The sequence below is a fragment of the Oncorhynchus kisutch genome, linkage group LG14 (assembly GCF_002021735.2).
Source record: "Oncorhynchus kisutch isolate 150728-3 linkage group LG14, Okis_V2, whole genome shotgun sequence".
NCBI classification, from domain to species: Eukaryota; Metazoa; Chordata; class Actinopteri; order Salmoniformes; family Salmonidae; genus Oncorhynchus; species Oncorhynchus kisutch.
The window spans coordinates 57,575,119-57,584,325 of NC_034187.2; the positions used below are offsets into that span (position 1 = coordinate 57,575,119).

A 9,207-nucleotide genomic window follows, 5' to 3' on the forward strand; every position below is an offset into this window, starting at 1 on the left:
TTGGGACAGTTTTATGTAGGCCCATAAGTTTGTGGGCACAGTTTGTCACCGTTATAGTCCAATTAATGCATTGTTTAGTGTTCTGTTGGGTTGTGTATTGGCTTTGCTGGAGTTTGCCCCACCTATATTTACATGCTAATATAACCAATCAATCAAAGTGTTTGACAACATCAACAATATGATTACCATATTTTTTGTAGTAAAATAACTTCCATTCATTATGAATAATTAGCCAATGCAAAATCTAGCTATATCTTTTTGTCCTATTTTCCTTCACTATTACTATTTTAAAATGGTAGCCCTACAATAGGCCAGTAGGTGGCACTTTGGGTCCTACCCATACCTCAGTGGGTCCTACCCATAGACTAGGTCCTTTCATGTGTCATCATAACAAAAGTTGAAGTATTAGTACACTCAAATACACAGAGAGCATGCTGTTCCCCTGAGAGACAGGGACTATGCCACTACTGCTACCAATGTCGAAATTGAGGGGGAGCAGCTGGACCAGGGCTTGGACAATCTCACTGGACCAGAGGTAGACAAGATCTGTCTTTAAGGTGTTCTCTTGACAAATACACTGAGTATACAAAACCTTAAGAACACCTGTTTTTTCATGACATAGACTGACTAGGTGAATCCAGGTGAAAGCTATGATACCTTACTGATGTCACTTATTAAATCCACTTCAATCAGTGTAGATGAAGGGGAGGAGACAGGTTAAAGAACGATTTTTAAGGTGCAACTCAAAATTAGGAATGTGTTCCTAATGTTTGGTATAGTCAGTGTTTAAAGACACCACACAATCCTACTTTAAGGAATTTTCAAGGAGGAGAACCATACTAGTGTGCCATACTTGTGGTGCACCATTGACTGTTTAAGGAAGTAGTTCTGGTTTAATCTGGCTATAAGACTAAACCTCCTATGTAAGATACTTAGACCTATTCATAGCCACTCGATCTGTATCACTGGTCGTGCTGTAACAACATTCAAAGCAACACAGTTCAAGAAGAATAGCCAGACTCGCTAAGCTCGGGATTTACTAGGCTAAGTTGTCTGGTCTGGGGTAGTCAAACTGTTCTGGCAACAAGAGTTGATAAGATGTGGAAAGAGTTGAAGAAAAACCAGCTAGTCAAGTACGGCGCTGTGACCACAGTGACAACCATCAGTAAGTCACAGCTCTACTGCTATGCAAGTTATCTTGATGTATTGTGGGTCTCAGATCTCCTTTCAATTACTTTTACAGTTTGCTATAATGGTAATATTGTTCTAACATTTCTACATGGAAATATATGCTAGGGGAATAGTAGCCTAATTTCAACAAAAGTTAACACTACTAAATCACCAACAAAGTGTAGTGTATATCAAAACTGACTGTATGAAGTATGTTGTGCCATGTTGTAACATACAGGATGTAAAAGTCTTCAGATTGTAAATTTTTCTTGACTTACATGACAATCCACAGAATCACTGAAGCATGACTGACCGTGGTATGTGGTAATGCTTGATTGTAGTGTCTATTTAAGGTTTGTGATTTGTAACGTGTTCACTCCCTGTAGCTCCAAGATCCCAACATATACTGTTATGTGTGTAAAGGCTTTGCAATTGCACATACAGTATATGCTATGTTAACAATTCCTATTTCCACAAGAAATTATCTTTTTCGCAGACTTGAAAAATGTTAAGCCAGGATTAAATCTTGTTTGGTTGAGAGATTTTAATTGTGGTAGATTAGGGCTTGTGAAATTCCTCCCATATGGAACCAGTCCAGTGCCTTTTGAACTGTTGTCTTAACAGCACTTCTCTATTGGACTGTAACTGTTCACTGTCCCTGTATGGACCATAGACGTTTACACAATGCCAGTAATAAAGGTTGTGCCCTCAGTTGCTCTGTCTTTCCCTGTCCATGGATTGATCACATTGGTGCTCTAAAATAAGGATGTTTACTCTTCCACATGTTACACATATAGTCCCAGGATTAAAAGCGATGAGTAACAAAAGTATTGTGGGCCAATGTGACCAATGAACATGCTTTCTATTCCCATGAGAGAGGTGGCCAACCTGTCAGTACTTACACAATCAACAGATAGGGTGCCTCTAGTGGAAGGTTCATAGGTCAACATAAGAAGAAGTAAGAGTGATATTTTGGCTCAGTGCCGTTTGTCTCCAAACCAGGCTATGTTTTACTGCGAAAGTGGATCGCCGGTGGGATATGCCGCAGCCGTGCCAAACTGCATGGAAGGACTGTGGTGATCACTGGTGCCAACACTGGCATCGGCAAGGAGACGGCCTGGGATATGGCCATGAGAGGTACAGAAGGCCTATGGCACTTCTCTATTGGACTGTACTCTAACTGTGTTGTGATTTACATTACCTTTCATGGGGTCCCAGTTGCCCTTAAATGTGGATTTAAGGGCAACTGTGGGGGCTTTTCAATGGAAGGCCTGAGTGTAGGAGGCTTAGTGATGGGGTGTGATAGATAGTGGATGTTGTTCAGCTGATGATAGGGCTGATCCTATATATTCTATTGGAGGGGAAAGTGATGAGGGTGTTCTCAGACTGACGGTACTGCATGTTCTCAGGAGCTCGGGTCATCATGGCTTGCCGAGATCTCACCAGGGGAGAAGCAGCTGCAGCAGAGATCCGCAGTTCCACAGGAAATACTAACGTGGTGGTGCAACAACTAGACCTGTCCTCCCTCGGTTCAGTACGTCAGTTTGCTCGGGAATTCATTGCCACAGAGACCCGTCTGGACATACTTATCAACAACGCAGGTGAGACTGATGCAGCAGACTGGGGTGACAGGTTGCCTAGTGGTTAGAGCGTTGGACTAGTAACCGAAAGGTTGCAAGACTGAATCCCCGAGCTGACAAGGTACAAATCTGTCGTTCTGCTCCTGAACAAGGCAGTTAACCCACTGTTCCTAGGCCGTCATTGAAAATAAGAATTTGTTCTTAACTGACTTGCCTAGTTAAATAAAGGTTAAAAAAAATATATATACAAAAAAAATGATTTTACCCAACATGCTTTGAGAGCCTGAATTGTGTTGGTGTTGTCATTGAAGATCCTTCTTACTCTGGATTTGCTTTGACATAGAGCATGTTTTTTATTGTCAAAGTTGTGGGCTTGAGCTTTTTGAACCATCCTATAAATACTCTCCCTCTACTCCTCACAGGTATAATGCTGTGTCCCAAAAGCCTCACAGTGGAAGGTTTTGAGAGTCAATTTGCCGTCAATCACCTAGGTCACTTCCTATTGACCAATCTGCTCCTGGACATGCTGAAAGCCTCCACCCCCAGCCGTGTCATCAATGTGTCTAGCATCGCTCATCAAGGCGGTAAGCCCATCCTGTTCAGATATTTTTGTAATAAAATAAATATAATCAATTGAGTTATATTTTTATCTGGCTCTACCTCATCTTCTTTCAGGGAAAATCCACTTTGAAGACCTTAATTTTGATAAGAAAGGTTACAACTCAGTAATCGCCTATAAGCAGAGTAAACTGGCCAACCTCCTCTTCTCTAGGGAGCTGGCACGAAGGACCAAAGGTGAGGGGTTGCCTTATTACAGCTCTATTACTACTCATATACATGTAGTTAGAAATTAGACAAATTCAAAAATGAATTAACCTAGTTATGTGTAGGAAATGTATTAATGTATCTAGGGGATTTTTACATTTCCACTGCATATCATGTTCAATGGCTAAATGTGCAGTAATCAAATCAAATCAAAATGTATTTGTCACGTGCGCCAAATACAACAGGTGTGTAGACCTTACCAACAGTTCAATTTCTAAGTAAAAAATAGGTATTAGGTGAACAATAGATAAGTAAAGTTTTAAAAAAGCCAGTGAAAAATAAAAGTAGCGAGGCTATATACAGGCACCGGTTAGTCGGGCTAATTGAGGTAGTATGAACATGTAGGTATGGTTAAAGTGACGATGCATATATGATAAACAGAGTAGCAGTAGAGTAAAAGAGGGGTTGGCGGGTGGTGGGTGGCGGGTGGCGGGACACAATGCAGATAGTCCGGGTAGCCAATGTGCGGGGGCACAGGTTAGTCAGGCTAATTGAGGTAGTATGTACAGTTGAAGTCGGAAGTTTACATACACCTTAGCCAAATACATTTAAACTCAGTTTTTCACAATTCCTGACATTTAATCCTAGTAAAAATTCCCTGTCTTAGATCAGTTAGGATAACCACATTATTTTAAGAATGTGAAATGTCAGAAAAATAGTAGAGAGAATGATTTAATTCAGCTTTTATTTCTTTCATCACATTCCCAGTGGGTCAGAAGTTTACATACACTCAATTAGTATTTGGTAGCATTGCCTTTAGATTGTTTAACTTGGATCAAATGTTTCGGGTAGCCTTCCACAAGCTTCCCACAATAATTTGGGTGAATTTTGGCCCATTACTCCTGACAGAGCTGGTGTAACTGAGGCAGGTATGTAGGCCTCCTTGCTCACACCGATTTTTCAGTTCTGCCCACAAATTTTCTATTGGATTGAGGTCAGGGCTTTGTGATGGCCACTCCAATACCTTCACTTTGTTGTCCTTAAGCCATTTTGCCACACCTTTGGAAGTATGCTTGGGGTCATTGTCCATTTGGAAGACCCATTTGTGACCAAGCTTTAACTTCCTGACTGATGTCTTGAGATGTTGCTTCAATATAGCCACATCATTTTCCAGCCTCATGATGCCATCTATTTTGTGAAGAGCACCAGTCCCTCCTGCAGCAAAGCACCCCCACAAGATGATGCTGCGGGGTGGCGTTCTTTGGCTTGCAAGCCTCCCCCTTTTTCCTCCAAACATAACGATGGTCATTATGGCCAAATAGTTATATTTTTGTTTTATCAGACCAGATGATATTTCTCCTAAAAGTATGATCTTTGTCCCCATGTGCAGTTGCAAACCGTAGTCTGGCTTTTTTATGGCGGTTTTGGAGCAGTGGCCTCTTCCTTGCTGAGCAGCCTTTCAGGTTATGTTGATATAGGACTCATTTTACAGTGAATTAAGATACTTTTGTACCTGTTTCCTCCAGCATCTTCACAAGGTCCTTCTGGGATTGATTTGCACTTTTCACACCAAAGTACGTTCATCTCTAGGAGACAGAACGCGTCTCCTTCCTGAGCGGTATGACGGCTGTGTTGTCCCATGGTGTTTATACTTGCGTACTATTGTTTGTACAGATGAACATGGTACCTTCAGGTGTTGGGAAATTGCTAACAAGGATGAACCAGACTTGTGGAAGTCTCCCATTTTTCTCTGAGGTCTTGGCTGATTTCTTTTGATTTTCTCATGATTTCAAGCAAATGGGCACTGAGTTTGAAGGTAGGCCTTGAAATACATCCACAGGTACACCTCCAATGGACTCAATTGATGTCAATTAGCCTATCAGAAGCTTCTAAAGCCATGACATAATTTTCTGGAATTTTTCAAGCTGTTGTGGTGGTTTAATTTCTGTATTACCAAATGAGGAGAGACAAACTTCACACACCAGTCAGAGTTATACTTAAACTACATCTTTAATAATAAGAGCTTTCCAATAGCACTGACTTTCAATGATGCACCATCTCTAATGAACCATTGAAAGTGACAACACAAAAATACAAATGTCTTTTATAGCCATGATACACCCCTCTCAACCTACATGACAAACAACAGATACATAGAATGGTCACAAAGTTAAGATTAGTATGAAAGGTATCTATAATACATAGCAGACAGTTACTGCTGTGTCAACAGTTTTCATTGTATAGACCAGTGTCTGGTCCTCCTACTCCAAACTGGAACTGTCTCACCCTGGTACGGTATAGCACAAAAACACCAACTCATCCAATGGCATAACTCAATTGTCAACTCTTGATACTCCCAACTCAAGTAAAGCCCCTTCTCGACCCCACTCTTGGACAAGCTCACTGAGGGGAGTGAGCCTCTAGGTCATACACTATCCCAGGATAAATGCAACATCAGAGAGGACATACAATGGTTCCAGACACTGCCATACACCTCCCCCCAATGCCAAAAGAGGGAGTGACTAGTGCACAGACATTGTGGAGACAAGTAATTGGTTCCACATTAATCACGCCATCCCTTCACATGGTTTAAGAATAGGTAAAGACACATTCACATATGAAGACAATGTTCCATCCTGTCTACTTTCTGATATTCTGCATAGCACCAGGGATATGTGAAAGACAAGCCTGACCTCTCCCCTCTCTGGGCCCCAGGTGACTGAGCCCCAGCTGAGGGAAGAAGTGCAACTGCCAACACTAGAGTCCAAAGAAATACATTCTAATAGACAAGTATATCACATAAGCATATTATGCAGATAAGACATCTTAATTACTTATGTTACCCAACTAATTCTGATTCATCCATCACACTGTTTAAAGACACAGTCAACCTAGTGTATGTTAACTTCTGACCCACTGGAATTGTGATACAGTGAATTATAAGTGAAATAATCTGTCTGTAAACAATTGTTGGAAAAATTACTTGTGTCATGCACACAGTAGATGTCCTAACCGACCTGCCAAAACTATAGTTTGTTAACAAGAAATTTGTGGAGTGGTTGAAAAATGAGTTTTAATGACTCCAACCTAAGTGTATGTAAATGTCTGACTTCAACTGTACATGCATGTATAGTTAAAGTGACTGTATGATAAACAGAGAGTAGCAGCAGCATAAAAAAGGGGTTGTGGACCCCAGCTCTTTACATGGAAATACATTACCAATGGGCCATAACTTTGTGCGGGGTCAGAAAATAGATGCTCCAACATTTAGATGTACATTTAGGTCTACATTTAGATGTATTTTACCATAGTTATGGATGGATTTTACTGTATACTATTATGGTTTAGCAATGCATTGCTAAAGATAAGGTAACTAATGTTTACTAGTGGGCTAAAGCCCATACATTTGAGGCCTTTGTCAAAGAATACTCATCAAGTATCATGACCTTTGCAATTACTGTATTTCAGGATTCTATTAACGCCCCCCCCCCCCCCCCCCCCCCCACCCCTGTCAGTAGCCGTCTTAGTATGCACAACAAAAATGATACAAACAAATAATGTTGCTTCAAAATCAGGTTATAACTGGTGTACAGTGCAGTGCTACCCTGCCACATGATGTCTCTGAATGTCCACATTCTAAGGTTAGTGGACCTATGCCTACACTCACCCCATCAGGTACTGGAGTGACGTCGTATTCCCTGCACCCCGGAGTTATCCGGACAGAGCTGTGGCGCCACTCGCAGTCAAAGTACCCCACGTTGAGTGCCATGCTGTCAGCCCCCGCCTGGCTCCTGATGAAGACCCCCAGGGAGGGTGCCCAGACCACCATCTACTGCGCCGTCAATGAAGGGCTGGAGGAGAAGAGTGGCTGCTACTTCAGGTACCACTTTGACTTTAGCATCCCTGTATGTATAGTGGATTAACCTGAATCAGTCACTCTGTGTCTGTGTGTTTGGGTGTTAATTGGAGTTGGATGATTTACATTTACAAGAGGAGTGTATTTTGTGTGTGTATGTGATGGTTAAGTATCCCATCAAGTGTATGGTTGTACAATGTGGTGTTTATTCTGAGTGTAGACAATATAAATAACTAGGCGTTTAGGTGAGCTTTAAGTTAACGTGTGTTTGTTTCTCAGTGACTGTCAGGTAAAGGAGCCAGCTCCTGAGGGAAGAGATGATCTTGCAGCACTGAGACTATGGGGTGTTAGCGCCGGGCTAGTAGGACTCATTAAGAACAACTGAACAACTCGCCTTGCAACAAGGTGACACTCACAACCCCACCTGCCAGGGCCCCCCGGATACTGACATATTTTTTCCATGTTGGCTCTTAACTTTCATATCAGAAGGGTAATTGTAAGATATCCTGTATTCTATATATATATTGTGGGAAAATACAAATTTTCTATATTATACATTGTGGGAAAATACACATTTTCTGTACTATAACCTCAGCAAAAAAAGAAACGTCCTATCACTGTCAACTGCGGTTATTTTCAGCAAATTTAACATATGTAAATATTTGTATGAACATAACAAGATTCAACAACTGAGACATAAACTGAACAAGTTCCCCAGACATGTGACTAACATAAATGGAATAATGTGTCCCTGAACAATGGGGGGGTCAAAATCAAAAGTAACAGTCAGTATCTGGTGTGGCCACCAGCTGCATTAAGTACTGCAGTGCATCTTGTCCTCATGGACTGCACCAGATTTGCCAGTTATTGCTGTGAGATGTTACCCCACTCTTCCACCAAGGCACCTGCAAGTTCCCGGACATCTCTGGGGGGAATGGACCTAGCCCTCACCCTCCAATCTAACAGGTCCCAGACGTGCTCAATGGGGTTGAGATCCAGGCTCTTCGCTGGCCATGGCAGAACACTGACATTCCTGTCTTGCAGGAAATCACGCACAGAACGAGCAGTATGGCTGGTGGCATTGTCATGCTGGAGGGTCATGTCAGGATGAGGGAGGAGGATGTCTTCCCTGTAACACACAGTGTTGAGATTGCCTGTCATGACAACAAGCTCAGTCCGATGATGCTGTGACACACCGCCCCAGACCATGACGGACCCTCCACCTCCAAATCGATCCCGCTCCAGAGTACAGACCTCGGTGTAACGCTCATTCCTTCAACGATAAATGTGAATCTGACCATCACCCCTGGTGAGACAAAACCGAGACTTGTCAGTGAAGAGCACTTTTTGCCAGTCCTGTCCTGTCTATTGCGGACAGTCTGAGCACTGTTGGAGGGATTGTGCGTTCCTGGTGTAACTTGGGCAGTTGTTGTTACCATCCTTTACCTGTCCTGCAGGTGTGATGTTTGGATGTACCGATCCTATGCAGGTGTTGTTACACGTGGTCTGCCACTGCGAGGACGATCAGCTGTCCATCCTGTCTCCCTGTAGCGCTGTCTTAGGGGTCTCACAGTATGGACATTGCAATTTATTGCCCAGGCCACATTTGCAGTCCTCATGCCTCCTTGCAGCATGTCTAAGGCACTTTCAAGCAGATGAGCAGGGACCCTGTGAATCTTTATTTTGGTGTTTTTCAGAGTCAGTAGAAAGGCCTCTTTAGTGTCCTAAGTTTTCATAACTGTGACCTTAATTTCCTACCTTCTGTAAGCTGTTCGTGTCTTAACGACTGTTCCACTGGTGTATGTTCATCAATTGTTTATGGTTCATTGAACAAGC

The 9,207-nt window shown here is 42.3% G+C and overlaps 1 protein-coding gene across 2 annotated transcripts; it reads left to right on the forward strand.

Moving 5' to 3' along the window:
* The first annotated feature begins 432 nt into the window (after positions 1–432).
* On the forward strand, positions 433–8,057 carry LOC109875839 (retinol dehydrogenase 11). 2 transcript variants are annotated; one of them, XM_031788636.1, is made up of 7 exons: positions 433–535; positions 2,173–2,307; positions 2,580–2,771; positions 3,173–3,334; positions 3,426–3,545; positions 7,191–7,395; positions 7,651–8,057. In XM_031788636.1, the coding sequence occupies exons 2-7, from the start codon at positions 2,295–2,297 to the stop codon at positions 7,754–7,756; spliced, it is 798 nt and encodes a 265-aa protein (XP_031644496.1). In that variant the 5' UTR covers positions 433–535; positions 2,173–2,294; the 3' UTR covers positions 7,757–8,057. The 2 variants fall into 2 exon arrangements, with proteins under 2 accessions (XP_031644496.1, XP_020323845.1); XM_020468256.2 differs by lacking the exon at positions 433–535 and adding an exon at positions 662–1,165.
* Positions 8,058–9,207: the final 1,150 nt, after the last annotated feature.

Bases quoted from the DNA above. Each gene is read 5' to 3' on its own strand.
- LOC109875839 (XM_020468256.2), top strand. From the start codon at position 1,099: ATGTGGAAAGAGTTGAAGAAAAACCAGCTAGTCAAGTACGGCGCTGTG. The intron at 1,166-2,172 runs GTAAGTCACAGC...TCTCCAAACCAG, and splicing joins GACCACAGTGACAACCATCA to GCTATGTTTTACTGCGAAAG. The intron at 2,772-3,172 runs GTGAGACTGATG...TACTCCTCACAG, and splicing joins CATACTTATCAACAACGCAG to GTATAATGCTGTGTCCCAAA.